Source organism: Gopherus evgoodei, unplaced genomic scaffold (assembly GCF_007399415.2).
Source record: "Gopherus evgoodei ecotype Sinaloan lineage unplaced genomic scaffold, rGopEvg1_v1.p scaffold_33_arrow_ctg1, whole genome shotgun sequence".
NCBI classification, from domain to species: Eukaryota; Metazoa; Chordata; order Testudines; family Testudinidae; genus Gopherus; species Gopherus evgoodei.
The window spans coordinates 1,842,997-1,858,130 of NW_022060005.1; the positions used below are offsets into that span (position 1 = coordinate 1,842,997).

A 15,134-nucleotide genomic window follows, 5' to 3' on the forward strand; every position below is an offset into this window, starting at 1 on the left:
CTGAGCGGTTTGCGGGGACAGTTGGAGAAGAGGAGTGGAGCAGACAAGCTGGAGCAGCAGAGCTGTTCGTGGGGAAGGCTGCAGCAGACCTCCACAGAGAGGCAGGGCAGTCGGCCTCGGCCCACGTAAGGTGCACCTTGACAAACCATGTGCACCCCACCCCCAATTCCACCCATGCTGGGGGGTGTAAAACTCTGCAATTGAACTTTTGAACACTGGGACGGCACTGACCAGAGACAAAGACTTTTGAGTTGTTGGACTTTGGGGTGATTTGGACTTAAGACCCTGAGGGGAAAAAGACATTGCCAAACTTACTTGGAGGTGGGTCTTTTGCTCATGGTTTGTGTTATGAATCCTGTTTGTGGTATTTCCCCAATGTAATGCCTCATTGTTTCCCTCCTTTATTAAAAGGATTTTGCTACACTCAGACTCCGTGCTTGCGAGAGGGGAAGTATTGTCTCATAGAGGCACTCGGGGGGATGGTATGTAATTGTCCCAGATCACTTGGTGGGGGCTCCACTTGGTTTTCCATTGCTTTATTGAAACGGAACCACTGGACACTGAACCCGGCCCTTGTTCCTGGCAACTCAGAGGGGCAGAAGGGTTACATTAATAATAAGGGTATTAGAATTATAGGAAACTTTTGAATGCTTGTCAGTTGCTACCTGCATTAATCTTCCCTGTAATATCTGTTCCATATTGTAATTTAATATTTGAGTGGTTGTAGTGAGCTTCTGTGAGTATGAATCACCACACAGGAGAGGGACGTTAATGACTGTGAAGAGCTGCTCTTCCACAGACATGAAGCCTCTCTTGAAAAAGGAAACCCATCGGTACTAGATCGGGTGACCAGATAGCAAGTGTCAAAAATCAGGACAGGTGATGGGGTTAATAGACATCTGTATAAGACAAAGCCCCAAATATCAGGACTGTCCCTATCAAATCAGGACATCGGGTCACCCTAATACCAGGTGGGTAATGGGTTGATATTACAGCTGTAATCTCCCTGCGACTGGATTGAGAAGCAACCAACAAAAGGACTAAAGACTTATTGTTCTGCTCTCCTCCCTATGAAGATGAGTCATGCAAGTGGATTCAGTTTGCAGCTCAGAGCAGGTGGCAGGAGGGGGAGAAAAACCCCAAACGAAAGGAACTAGGGATCTCTATCCTGATTGGATGCTTGAGGCAGGGTGTTTCTGCACATTAGCAAATGATCTCCAGCTGCTTAGCCTGGGTTACTCCTAAAGGTCAAATACAGCTTGCTGCTGAGAGAAGCCTGATTACCATTGGAAACTTGAGACTGTGACTCATTCATGGGCCTGTTTCCTTGCTTTAACTTTGTAAATAACTTTCATTTCCTTTTCCTATTTAATAAATCTTCCAATACAGTAGTTCACAACAGGATTGGCTCCAAGTGTCCTCTTTGGTGTGAGACCTAAAATGCAATTAACCTGGGGGAAGTCAGGAGTAACCTGAATATTGACATGATCCTTGGCATAAGGGGTCGTGTACCACAGATACACTCACCTGGGTGGCAGGACAGAGCGGTGCAGCCAAGGGGAATTTCTGGGGGGACTCTCTCAAGGCTGTTAAAGTGCCTGAGGAGTTTGCACTCGGTGCAGTTGATTGGTGAAATCTAAGTTTAGACCTGACAACCAATGAGGGGCTTGTGCCCTGGTTTGTAACTGTCTGCTCTGAGTTGGCACTCACTCTCTTGGATCCCCATTGAGAGCATCACACTCACTGCGACAGGAAGTCATTGATATGAAAGACTTAACTAGATTCCAGAAGAGATTGGATGTTCCTGATAGCCATATAAATAACCAGAGTTATCATAATAATGGCAACAATAGAGATTGGCTTAAATTCCAAACCATGAGGTTTAATAACCATTCCAAAACTAACTATTATAGACCAATACGACACATGTGAGGGGAGATTATCCCAGAACTGCTATTGCAGTGTTCTTACATTTGCCTCCGAAACATCTAGTACTGCCTGCCCTCCGAGAGCAATACAGGCCAGGATGGCCCTAGGGTCTGATATTACTACATTCTCCTAGAGCGACACAGAGAAACTCCAAATTCCAGTTAGTTCAATAATCTGCACTTTTGATATTTCAGCCTCTGACAGGCTGTTCCCTGAAAAAAACAGCTGACCTGGCACAGATAACTTCATAACACTTTTTGGTGAAGACCGATATAAAAATCATTTGAGAGGAGGTTGTCAAAATGTCTAAAGGATTGCAACATTAATTCTAATAGGAGATTAGGACACTCAATTCCTAAGTGGCTTCAAAATCTCAACCCTAGCACCTAAGCGATGTCTATATCTTGTTTATTCCCTGCGTTCAGCTGACTCATAGATTCTCTTGCAACCTGCCTGACCCAGATACACTAAAACAGTTTATTTACTTTTAACTAAATACATTTATTTTTCAAATTCCCTCTCATCCTCCTAATGTCATTCTTACACTTTACCCACTTAACAATCTATTGTAATGTTTCTTTTAATCAGTTTCACTTAGTTTTGATTTCCATCATTCTATTCCAGGTTTCACGTGTCTCTCTCTCCAACCGAAGTTGGTCCAGTAAAAGATATCACCTCACCCACCTTGTGTCTCTAATATCCTGGGACCAATATCCTGGGACCAACACAGTTACAACAACCCTACTAACAATATTAATAAAGCACATTCATGCCCCTGTTTGGAAGGTGTAGTGGAAAGGCAATCAGGAAGAGGGTGCTCACCTGTAACCACAGGACAGCTCAAGTTTTGAGTGATGACCTCTTATTTCTCAGGGTTTGGTGGCCAGGAATCAGTTTCTTCCACTGAGGTAATTGGGCTTCATCATTCAGTAGAAATCGGATCTGCTCAGCAAAGACATCTGCATTTACCTGAATGGACAAGCAACTGCTGCGATCTGTCTTAGAACACTGATGAGCTGGTGCATGTGATCTACCTTTGGAAAATGGGCTTCCCCTTCGATTTAATCAGTGTAAATGCTCTCTCATATTTGTATTCTTTCTTCATGCTTTTCAATATGGTCCCACTTCAACCTTTCTCCCACTTGGTTCATTTTATGCCTCCAAAGCTTTGTAGCTAACAATGCCCAGCGTGACTTGCAATTATACAACTCCCAGTGTACATCATTTTTTGTGCAAGGATCCTTTGAGGAAAATATTTTAGATCATGGTGTAGACATGCAGACTCACCCCTGCGGAGCCTCTTGTTGGTCTCTCAGGGAATTATCTCTTTTATCAGCCAGGGGCATCCTCTATAGGCTGGTGATCCACCTGTTTTCTGGTCCCCGTGTCCCTCCCTGGAACCCGGTGCCCCTTTAACTGGGGTGCTGCCCCCTGGCAGTACCTGCACAGTTCTGGGTCTCCCTCTCCCAGGGGAATCCCCAACCCACTATCCCCACTTCGCCTCAGTATCAGGCTACTGCCAGTCATCATCCATTTCCCATGCCCTGGGGCAGACTGCAGTATCAGCCTACTCATCACTGGCAAGGCTGGGTTTGGACCTGCTGCCTTTGTTTACCCCTGGGCTGCCCCTGCAACACCCAGTACCTGTTGGCTTTGTGCTAGGCCGCAGCCTGGGGCTTTCCAGGCTGGAGTTCCCCAGCCCTGCTCCACTCAGGTACCATGTCTCTAGCTCCCTGCAGCCAGGCCCATCTCCCTCTACAGGCAGAGGGAGACTGACCCTTCTTAGAAGGCCCTGTTGCCCGGTTTGGGGCATGGCCCCAGCTGCAGCCACTTCCCCCAATCAGCCAACATTTTACCTTGCCCAGGCCCAGCCCTCTGCAGGGCTTTTCCAACCCCTTCCATGCTGGAGCGGGTGGTCACCCCGCTACATATGGACAAACACCAGCTTACATCTTTGGGAGATGCCTGTCCAAGGTGATGGCCAGTTATAGTGTACTTGCACTGCCCCTTTATTAGTATTCAAGAGATGCTGCCATCTAATGGGCACTTATGAAAGTAGCTGCCTATATCTCACGCCTACAACATGCTGCCACCTAGTGGCCATTTTATAGTATAACTTTCCCATTATTGTATTGGCTACTGAAATCTTGATCACTTGTCAGTATGTCTGACACCCCACCCCCATATCCTCTACTCTGCTGCCTTCTAGTGTTGATTTCCCAGAATGACAGCCTGTTGCTCTCCTTTCCTCAGTGGATTCTTCTTGCTATAGCTGAGTCTTACCCGTTCTTGACTCTCATGTCATCTGGTAGCCATTATTTAGTATAATTGCCCATGACTCACTCCATAACATCTGCTACTAGCCGCAGTTTATTACACAGCACAGAGGTCCTCTTCTCTTCAATGTTCTCTGCTCAACACTTATACACCGTTATATAGCTTCACGTCCCTTTCCACTTCTCTCTGTGTTGGTCATTTGGCAACATAATGTCTCCTTTCTTGACCTTCAGCTTTGGCTGGTGTCCACTGGGTCAGTCTTGTCTGTTTAAGTGGAAGGACCAGGGATGGAGGTGGCTATATCCATGGTTACATCATGGAGTTTTTAACTGGGTATCAGGGAGAGTGGAGACAAAATTTTAACCAGTTTTTCTATATCCATATACTGATGATTGTTTGACAGACCTGACCCAAGGAACAGCCTCAGTTACCCTGGCAAAACCCCCAGCTGGGTCAAAAGAACAACTGTTCTGGGTCAGATCAATGGTCCATCTAGCCCAGTATCCTCTCTTCCAACAGTGGCCAGTGCCATAGGCTAGGGACACTATCCCTGCCCATCCTGGCTAATACCCATTGATGGACCTAACCTCCCTTAACCTATCCTTGGGTCTGGGCAGTCCCTGTGCCCCTGGCTTGTGAGTCTACCTCTTTGTTTGCCCAACCTCCCCACCTCCAAGTGTTGGTGTCATAAAGCATAGCCCTAAGTAACTTTAAAAGGTAAAAGGCAATAAGGAGATGGAATCTCCCTGTTTAGGCCTCAGATGAGCAAAAGTCCCTCCATGTTTAAACTCTAATTGACCTAACAGGCCAATAAATAGAAAAGGCCAGGTGCAACATCCGTTATCAGTTGCCATACAGCTCAAACCAGTATAAGGCAGAACTAATGAGGCTTGCATACTTTTGGCGGAGTGGGAAGAGATAACGGTTCACAAAGAAGAAAGGACAAGGTCATAATTCAAAAGAGTGGACCTAACAAGATAGACTTGTAGTCTCCAGTTTTAATTAACTGTTTAGTGTAACTGCTTGATGTAACTGCCACGAGGGGGAAAAGGGGGAGAGAGAAAAAAAGGGATGGGCTTAGCTAAAAGTAAAGTATAAAAAGGTAAACTGCTTGTATTAGATGTGCTGGATCTGAGGCGTGCCAAGTCTCCCAGCACAGCTTTGAGCTCAAATAAACTTGTGTTTTGCTTCTCCACCCTGGTGTGTTTATTGGCGCTAATCACTCTGGGCACAAACCACTGTTGCTTGCCTTGGGCAGAGTCTGTGCCTGCAACAGTTTTTGGTGTCCCTGGGTGGGCCATAGAGCCTAAAATCAGCCTTGCTTGGACCCCTCTCGGCAGCCGACGGATCGCGATGACGACCGACGCCCAGCGTGCACCGGTGACTTCATCGGGGGCCTCGGCGAAGACGCGGTTTGATCGACCCCAGAGGGCACAACGGTGCAAAGCGCTCGGACAGTGGAGAAGCAGCTGCAGGCGACGGTGCAGAACCGGTCCCTCGGATAAGGTAGGAACAGTCCAGTTGTCTGGATTTTTTCCTTTTGCCTGTTAGGACCTGGGGACGCCCAGTGTCACCCTAGGATATGGGGCAGGGACAGAGTACAGGCAGGGCATGGTGTACACCCTTAGAATGCATTCTAGCCAATTGGGAAGTGTTTGGATCAGATCCACTAACTAAAAGCAAATTAAAAAGATTCTGTACAGTAGACTGGCCTCAATATCAACTGGAAGTTCAGGAAAGGTGGCCACCGGAGGGATCACTTAATTACAACACGATCCTTCAGTTACTTTTGTTTTGTCAGTGTACGGGTAAATGGAATGAACATATGTATGCTCAGCTGTTTAAGTTGTTAAGAGATAGATCATATCTTTTGCAAAAGTGTAATCTGACTCCGGCAGGTCCAGTAGTTGCTATTGGTATTCCCCAGAACTCCCCTCCAATTGTAATGACAGATTCGATGTCCCCTTCAGCTGTAACACCCCCACAGTATAATGAGAAGGTGCCTAAAGCCCCAGGGAATGTCCCCTCGGTGGGACTCTATCCGTTAGTTACAAATGCCAGGATAGCACACATGCCAGAGAGAGATGATGAACAGGCTACTATCCTGCAAGTTTACAACCATGTCCCTTTTAGCCCCGTGGAACTGGCAGCCTTTAAAGCACAGGCTGGGGAATTTTCAACGAACCCAAGCCAGTTTATCTCAGTTTTTGAGGGGTGCCTAGCTAGTCACAAACCTGACTGGAATGACTGTCAAATCCTTCTAAAAACCCTGTTGTCTGAAGTGGAGCGGAATCAGGTTATAGCTAAGGCAAGGGAGGAAGCACAATGGAGACATGAGCATAACCCACATGCCCCCCATCCTGATGTGGCAATCCCCCGGGCTGATCCTGGGTGGAACCCTAATGCTGCCCTGCAATTCACCGTCCTCACTTCCTATAGGAATTTGCTTTTATATGGTCTCCGGCACTCAGTGGTTAGACACAATAACTAGGCCAAGACCTTTGAAATTGTGCAGGAGTCAAAGGAAAGCCCAGTTGCCTTTTTGCAGTGTATTCGGGCAAACATACTAACACAGACCCCGATGACCAGGCAACTGAAGCAATTTTACTAGCCATGCAGCCCCTGATATTAAAAGGAAATTACAGAAAAAGGAGGATTTAATGGGCATGACCATGGCACAAATTCTGGAAATGGTCAATAAGGCTTATAGCCTTAGAAAAGCAGAGAAGGAAAAGAGACAAGTGAAAATGATGGTTGCAGCAGTATAGGCTGGTGGCAAAAGAAGGTTTCGGGAAGGTGGTAGGGGCCAAGGAATGAGATGCCGTGGGCGTGGACGCCCTGGTTCGAAGGAGAGGTGTCTGGGCTACAACCAGTGTGCTATATGCAGACAGGAGGGACACTGGAAAAATGAGTGTCCCGAGATGGAAAGTACCCCTATGATGGCAGCAGAAAATCAAGACTATGGTTGTCAGGGGAGATGGACCATCCTGCTCCCGGAACCCCGAGTAAAAATGAGGGTGGGAAATTCAGAAATAGACTTTCTAATAGACTCTGGAGCAGCACGAACTGCTGTAAACCAACCCCTTCAGCTGCCAGTGGCAGATTCTCTCACAGTAGTGGGTGCTACAGGAAAAGGAGCTGAGTGTATACCGACGGCAGTAGTACTGTTAGAAACAGACAAAGGATGGAGGGCTATGCTGTTGTAACTCTTCACGAGACAGTGGAAGCAGAAAGCTTGCCTGCCGGGACATCAGCCCAGCTGGCTGAACTAGTAGCCTTAACCCGCACACTTGAACTGTCAAAAGGAAAAAGAGTTAACATTGTCACTGACTCCAGATATGCCTCTGGAGTGCTACACGCTCATGCAGGTCTGTGGAAGCAGAGGGGAATGCTGACTGCCCAGGGCTCTCCGGTCAAGCATGGACCCCAGATTCTCCGGCTTCTAGAAGCAGTACAGTTCCCCTCAGCAGTAGCAGTGATACACTGCAAGGCTCATCAAAAAGAAGACCATGATGTAAACAGGGGCAACGCCAGAGCAGATAGGGAGGCCAAGCGAGCTGCTACCCTGGAACCACTGGAAACTGAGGATGCCCAGATGCATGTCCTCATCCCATCGGTAGGGGAGCTCCCATCCCTTCAGTACTCTCACAAAGAAAGAAACCTGGCCGACACACGTGGGCTCCAGGAAAAGGAGAGATGGCTTCACTCCACAGAAGGAAAAATCCTCCTACCAAAGAGCCTAATGCGGCCAGTGCTGCAGAGACTACATCAAACCACTCACGCTGGCAGAGTGTCTCTAACTCAGCTTGTGAATAAATATTTCCTGACCTCTGGACTCAGACCTCTGGTCTCCCAGGTACAGGCCGAATGCTTAATCTGCCAAAAGAATAATCAGAACTTTCAGTGCCACCTGCTACTCTGGAACCCACCCCTGGTCCAGGACTGGTCTGGCAAATAGATTTTACTGAGTTCTCTCGAACTCAAGGGTACAGATACCTCCTCGTCTTAGTGGACTGATTCAGCGGATGGCCCGAAGCCTTCCCATGCCAAAATAATACTGCCAGAACAGTGGCTTTGAAGTTTGTCAAGGAAATCATTCCTCGATTCGGACTTCCCCAGTGGATGGAATCTGACAATGGACCACACTTCACATCAAAGATCGTTCAGAATATCTCAGATGTCCTACAGCTCACCTGGAAGCGCCACACTCCATGGAGACCGCAGGCCAGTGGAGTAGTGTACCACACCAATCAGACACTCAAGCGACATCTCTCAAAGATCTGCCAGGAGGCCTCTCTTCGGTGGGCTGATGCACTGCTCCTTGTTTTACTCCGTGTCCGTGCTCTCCCAAAGGGTAGATTAGGGCTTAGTCCCTTCGAGATTATGTTTGGAAGGGCATGGCCTATGAATGGTACACCGGTTCTGTTAGGGGAGTGGGAAGTGGGTTGTGGTTTCTTGTCTCAGTATGTGCGCTCTCTGTCTGCTGTTCTCTGTTCTCTTCACAGATACACCAAAGATTTGCAGCCTCTCCCGCTGGACGAACCTATCCACTCCCTGCAGCCAGGTGACTCCGTCCTCGTTCGTACCTGGAAGGACAAGCCTCTCCAAGAGAAGTGGAAGGGACCCCACACCGTCCTGCTGACCTCCCACGCAGCGGCCAAGGTTGAGGGACATAAGAACTGGATCCACCACTCTAAACTAAAAAGAGTGCCCACTCCTGAGCAGTGGACCATCCAGCCAGCACCAGAGACTGCCAGTGACGATCTGGGACTTAAACTGTTGTTTAAACGACATAAGGACCAAGCCTCACCCTCTCCAATCTCTTAGGCCCTTATATGGGTGGAAGCCCTTTAGTGTGGTCTCACATCCCTCCTATTTGTCGACCACAATATTGCTCCTTTCACCAGCGGTGGGCAGTGCACGTATAGGTACACACAGTACACAGGGGCCCCAGCCAAAGGGTTCACGGGTTCTTATCACCCTGCTTACATCCTGTGGGTCCCACCTGGGTACAGATTCGTGGGCAGCCCCGCTATTATTTCCACCCTACCGGTATGGAATAATAGATGCAGTGTTTCTCCTTTGGGCACCCTAATTCGCTTCCCCGGGAAAACCCTGAAACCTAGTTATGTTTGTTTTCAGATGGCCAGCCTAACTTGTTGGCCTGGTCCCTCCTGTTCTTAATTTGCCTGCTATTAGTAATTGTTATTTTGTGGATATTTGGGGAATTGTAGTTGTTAGGTCCTAAGGTCACCTACTCGGTATGGGTCCAGGTCCAAAGTCTGCCATAATGTTACTTTTTGCCATGGGGGCACTTTTCTTGTTAGTCCCCGCTTCCCTCCCAGCCCATGCGGGGTGGAGAGGAAATCTCACTAACCTGGAAACAAACACCTATGAAGCCTTAGATATTGCCTTTGCCAAGAGTTTAACGTTTCTAATTGCTGGATATGCTCCCAAATCCCGCACCACGCGGCAGGATTGCCATGGAGAGCAGTTCCCCAAAATTGGTCGGATATTTGCCAGGTATGGCAGAGCATTAATGGCTGTCAATATCCCCCACCCATCCCAAGAATTGCCCCTGGATGGCCTACTCTAGCCGCAAACTGTTCCAAGGAAGCCCAGTTTAGCCTCACCAATTATCCTTGGAAGCCCATCTGGAACAGCGCTGTTATCCCTCAGCCCATCAGGCTTCGTGCCGTTCCCCGTGACCTCCTCTGTCGTGCGCAAAATAGGACGGTCAAGCACACATGGTTTGCAGGTAATAGCACCTGTCAATAGTATTTAACCCCGACCGCTAACGTGTCCATTCCGATTTATAACAGCTCCGAACAGGACTCTGGGGAAGGGTTTGCATATTGGACCCCTGCAAAGACTGCACAAAGGGCTCAGGGATATAATGGCTTATTGGGCAATGGCCTGCTCTATCACATATGTGGTCAGAATTCCTATAAGTGGCTCCCTAATGGGTGGTATGGAAGCTATTACCTGGGATTCCTTGCCCCTCCGTTGTGGGTCCTGGCCCAAGCCCCGTATGGCCACCCCAGATGGCGTAGGTCGCCGTACGCCACCCCAGAGCCCATTAGTGAGGGAGACAGGCTTGGTATGATCCTCCCTCCATCACATGGAGTGGGACGACTGGCCCAACTCTACTGGAGGCTTTCTGTGTTCCTCACCAAGTTTGCCAATGACACCCTGGCTATAGAAAAAGGCATCAGCTCTGAGCTTTATCAGCTCTGACTGCTGGCCCTGCAAAACTGCCAGGCCCTAGATTATGTTCTGGCTTCACAGGGCGGGGTGTGTGCCCTTATTGGAGATGAATGCTGTACTTATGTCCCAGAAAATGCACAGGACATTAACAAGCACATCCTGTGGGCAGAACAAGCTTTAAAGCAGTGGAAGGCCCAAGAAAGGGAACCTGTCACTTTTGACTTCCTCTGGAGTTGGTTGCCCAACCTAGGAGGAATAGGAGGGGGCCTCATGCGGCTCCTCCTCATGGGGGTGATGCTGTGCCTGGTCACCCTCATCCTGGTTGCTTGTTTTAAGATGCTCCTCCGTAAGCTTTGTGCCCACCGTACCCCAAAACTCCCGATGTACCCCCTTATGGATAACCCCAGCTACATGGCATTTAATCATATCTTATCCGCAGAGTATGAGAAAACACAGCCAAAAGTTTGTTGCGTATTCTCAAAGGAGGGAATTGTTGGTGTCACAAAGCATAACCCTAAGTAACTTTAAAAGGTAAAAAGCAATAAGGAGATGGAATCTCCCTGTTTAGGCCTCAGATGAGCAAAAGTCCCTCCATGTTTAAACTCTAATTGACCTAACAGGCCAATAAATAGAAAAGGCCAGATGCAACATCCGTTATCAGTTGCCGTACAGCTCAAACCAGTATAAGGCAGAACTAATGAGGCCTGCATACTTTTGGCCGAGGGAGAGGAGATAACGGTTCACAAAGAAGAAAGGAGAAGGTCGTAATTCAAAGGAGTGGACCTAACAAGATAGACTTGTAGTCTCCAGTTTTAATTAACTGTTTAGTGTAACTGCTTGATGTAACTGCTACGAGGAGGAAAAGAGGGAAGGAAAAGAAGGGACGGGCTTAGCTAAAAGTAAAGTATAAAAAGGTAAACTGCTTGTATTAGATGTGCTGGATCTGAGGCATGCCAAGTCTCCCAGCACCGCTTTGAGCTCAAATAAACTTGTGTTTTGCTTCTCCACCCTGGTGTGTTTATTGGCGCTAAGCACTCCGTGCACGAACCACCGTTGCTTGCCTCGGGCAGCGTCTATGCCTGCAACACAAGCGTCCAGTGAGCCTGGAGCTATTGCTTTGCTGGAGCTGGTCACAGCCGGGCCTAGCCAAGATAAGAGCTATGAAGCTGTTCCTGGTGACGTGTGCACGGGTCACTGCTGGGCCTAGCGGATTGCATCTGGCCTGTGTGAGTGCAATGGAAGTGGCTGGTTTGCGTAGGTGAGAGAAAGAGCTTGGGGCACTGGGCCTGGTGTAAGATGTGAAGCCTGAATCATAGTCAGCAAAATCTGGCCACACCGTGAACCAAAATCAGGCCATGTATTACAGCAGATACTTACAAGTTCACTGTCCGATACATGACCTTGGCAAAGGTATTACTAGTGTTGCTAACACACAGGCACTCCCAAGAAGCAACAGACACTGGCTATGTGTGTGAACACACTCCAGGAGATTAGCCCAGTCACATCCTGACCTAACACCACATAAGAGGGTTTGACAGAAGGGATGAATAGGGATGTTTTGCCCGAGACACCTGGAGCAAGGTACATGGGGAGGTAACAAGCAGATGTCATGAAACACGTGAGGTGGGATGTAAGTTGTTTGTCTCAGTCTATAAATGTCGGGGTACCACAATTTAACCCTTTGTGTGGCCTAGGGGACAGCAGAAATTCCAGCAGCTGACTGAGCTGCTCCTTGGCACTGGGCACACGTGTGTTAGTGTATCTGTAACCACAGAACCAGGATGCTAGAACTCTGCCTTGAGGGCAATAAACGTGGCTGAGTGCCTTTGCCACCAAACCAGGCCTGTGGTCTTTCTTGCTGGGTAGTACTATCGAGGTCTGCCCAGGCCTGCAACACCATATGGAGAGAGCAGGCAAGCATGTGAACTGACAGCAGTTTGCAGAGGGCTATGATGGCAAGAAGCACAATTACAGTGGTGGCAGATTTCCTAGGCAACATCCCCAACTATGCTGCCCCAGGAGTTATTATTTTTATTGTCCAAACATTTCTTTTGATCAATGACTTTTTTATGGGTATAAAAAATTGGTTAAAAATTGGTCTCCATTGCATCTGGGGCCCAGTTAAAAATTCCATGATGGTACCATGGTTATGGCCACATCCCTCCCTGGTCTTTCCACTTAGATGGACAACTGTGACGTGAGCTCTGCCTGGATTCTGCATTGTATCCTTAGGGGCATAAGAAACAATCTATAACAACAAATATGATGATGTCAGCCATTGTGTTCTGTTTGTATTAGACTATCTGAATTTGATTACAAGACTTTATTATCTTATATAGAGAAACAATGAACACGGGATATACCCAGGGATTTATTTTCATTTTTAGCGGATTTTGGCCTTACATAACATCAGCTCTGTGCGGTTTCAGATGCTGTACGCACTTCTCACAAAGGGTGAACACTTAGCCAACACCCTGAAGAAAAATACCATCATACTGTGTGTATTAGTGCTGAACATGAGAGAATGACAGAGCTGTCAACATCCTCCCTTTCCTGGAAGATGTGTTACATGGACACAGTGGGGGACCATAAAGACTGTCTCAGTAACTCCATGCAGATCATCTCCTTTTCTTTTTCCTTTTCCTTTTCACATTAGTGCTGAGATTTTCAAAGGGAGTTTTCAACTTAATTTTATTGGGGGCTGATTGCTTAAATCACCCAGGCAGCTTTGAAAACCTCAGGCTAAGTTATTCTCTTGGAGTCTCTGCACATTTGGTGAAAACCAAATATTTACTGACCGCATTGCACAAGGCTTCCTTGACCTCTCTGTTTCTCAGGCTGTAGATGAGGGGGTTTACCAGCGGAGTCAGGACTGTGTAGCAAAGAGAGAGCACTTTGTTCAGGTCTCTCAGTGTATCATGTTTCAGTAGCAGGTACACAATCATTATGGATCCATAGAAAATTGTCACCACAATCAGGTGAGAGGAGCAGATGGAGAAGGCCTTTTGTCTCCCAGTGGTGGAAGGGATTCTCAGGATGGTGGTGATGATGCACATGTAGGATGTCAGGGTTAGTAGGAATGGAGTCAGGGTGAATATGGAGGCTATTATGAAAGCCAGCAATATGACCAGGTGGGTGTCACTGCAGGAGAGTTCCATCAGTGGAATGCAATCACAATAGAAATGGTCAGTTTCATTTGGGCCACAGAATATTAACTGTGATAGGAATAAGAGAAAGATGGCAGCAGCCAGACAACCATTTAACCATGACCCAGCAGCCAACTGTAGGCAAAATCTGCAATTCATAAGAGTTGAATAGGGCAGGGGTTTACATATTGCTAAATACCGATCATAAGACATCGCTGCTAGGAGATAGCATTCTGTACATACCAGAGAACCAAAGAAATACATTTGTATGATGCAGCCACTGGCTGAAATAGTTCTGTCCCCAGTCAGGAGACTGGACAGCAACCTGGGCTGGATGGCTGAGGTGTAGCACGTCTCCAGGCAGGACAAGTTGCCCAGGAAGAAGTACATGGGGGTGTGAAAGTGCAGGTCAGCCACAATGAGCACCACAATGAGGGTGTTCCCGGCCACGGTTGCCATGTAGATCACTTGGAACATCAGGAAGGGAAGAATTTGCAGGTCAGGGAGATCCCTGAATCCCAGGATGATGAATTCTGTGATGGCCGTTTGGTTTCCCCAGTCTCTGTCTACCATGGTTTGAGCTCAGGAACAATAGAACACCCTGTGCAATTGAATTGGAAGAACATAGACTTAAAAGTTAATCAAGTTTTGTGATTTCCATCACTATTTGGAAACACCCCTTCCTGTCCTGATTACAGGCTGATATTTTAAACCTAAATGTAGAGTTCAGGACAACGTGCCAGAAGTCTCAATTTGAGAACCGAACATTTGTATCCATGTAGACCAGCCTATGCCATGATCAGAGCAATCATTACTGTAATAACCCATATCTCTGGTAGCCGAGTACTGATATAGCAGTTCAGACTATTTCTTTATCTACATGATATCCCTTCTAATGACATCTTAGAGCTTAACAATGATGTTTAAATGCTGTATTTCGTTTCTGGGAATGATCAGAATCACGCCGTGTCTTAGGAGTCAAAATCAAACAATTAAAATCTTGGACTGAGTTTTTTCAATGCGGTCTAGAGTTCTTAGGCACTGACCTTCTGTTAGATGTATTTCTATTAATTCTACAAATATGTCCTGGTATATTCAGCATTTCAGTGCCTTGTCGGAAAAGGAACAATTTTCTACCTCTCACAAGCGATCAGTTTATGCCATAAATTATGAAGTGGAGTAAATTCTCCCTTAGTTCCTGTGGTGGTGATGGTGACATGGTATGTGACTGGCAGTGCCTTTTCTGTTTCCTGATGTTCACTATGTAGCAGTAAAAAAACCCAGCTCTTTGTACGGTGACTCTTAGGAAGGGATAAAAGCAGGTTGATATGCAACCCTAATTGGGGAGTTACCCTCCCAATGCCATAATGATTGTGGGATGATAATACAGGTACAAGAAAGGCACTGGGGGGGCAAGATGCCGTCCCAGAACTTGGAGTCTAGAGACAATCTGGCATGCATGATTTGGGGTAATAAAACTCTTTTACCACTCGCCACACCATTTGGGGCACACTGAGCCAGATCCTCTTCTGGAGCAAATCAAGGCAGCTCCATTTTTGTCAGTGGGGCAGATCC

The 15,134-nt window shown here is 47.3% G+C and overlaps 1 protein-coding gene across 1 annotated transcript; it reads right to left on the reverse strand.

The window, feature by feature from the left end:
• Positions 1-13,160: 13,160 nt before the first annotated feature.
• LOC115641098 (olfactory receptor 49-like) lies at positions 13,161-14,132 on the reverse strand. Its single transcript, XM_030544202.1, has 2 exons — positions 13,803-14,132; positions 13,161-13,628 (listed from the first exon to the last, which is right to left on the reverse strand). The coding sequence occupies exons 1-2, from the start codon at positions 14,130-14,132 to the stop codon at positions 13,161-13,163; spliced, it is 798 nt and encodes a 265-aa protein (XP_030400062.1).
• Positions 14,133-15,134: the final 1,002 nt, after the last annotated feature.

Coding starts and splice junctions, on each gene's coding strand:
- LOC115641098 (XM_030544202.1), bottom strand. CDS start 14,132: ATGGTAGACAGAGACTGGGGAAACCAAACGGCCATCACAGAATTCATC. Junction 13,629..13,802: donor TGTATTTCTTTGGTTCTCTG/GTATGTACAGAA, acceptor TTCCTATCACAG/TTAATATTCTGTGGCCCAAA.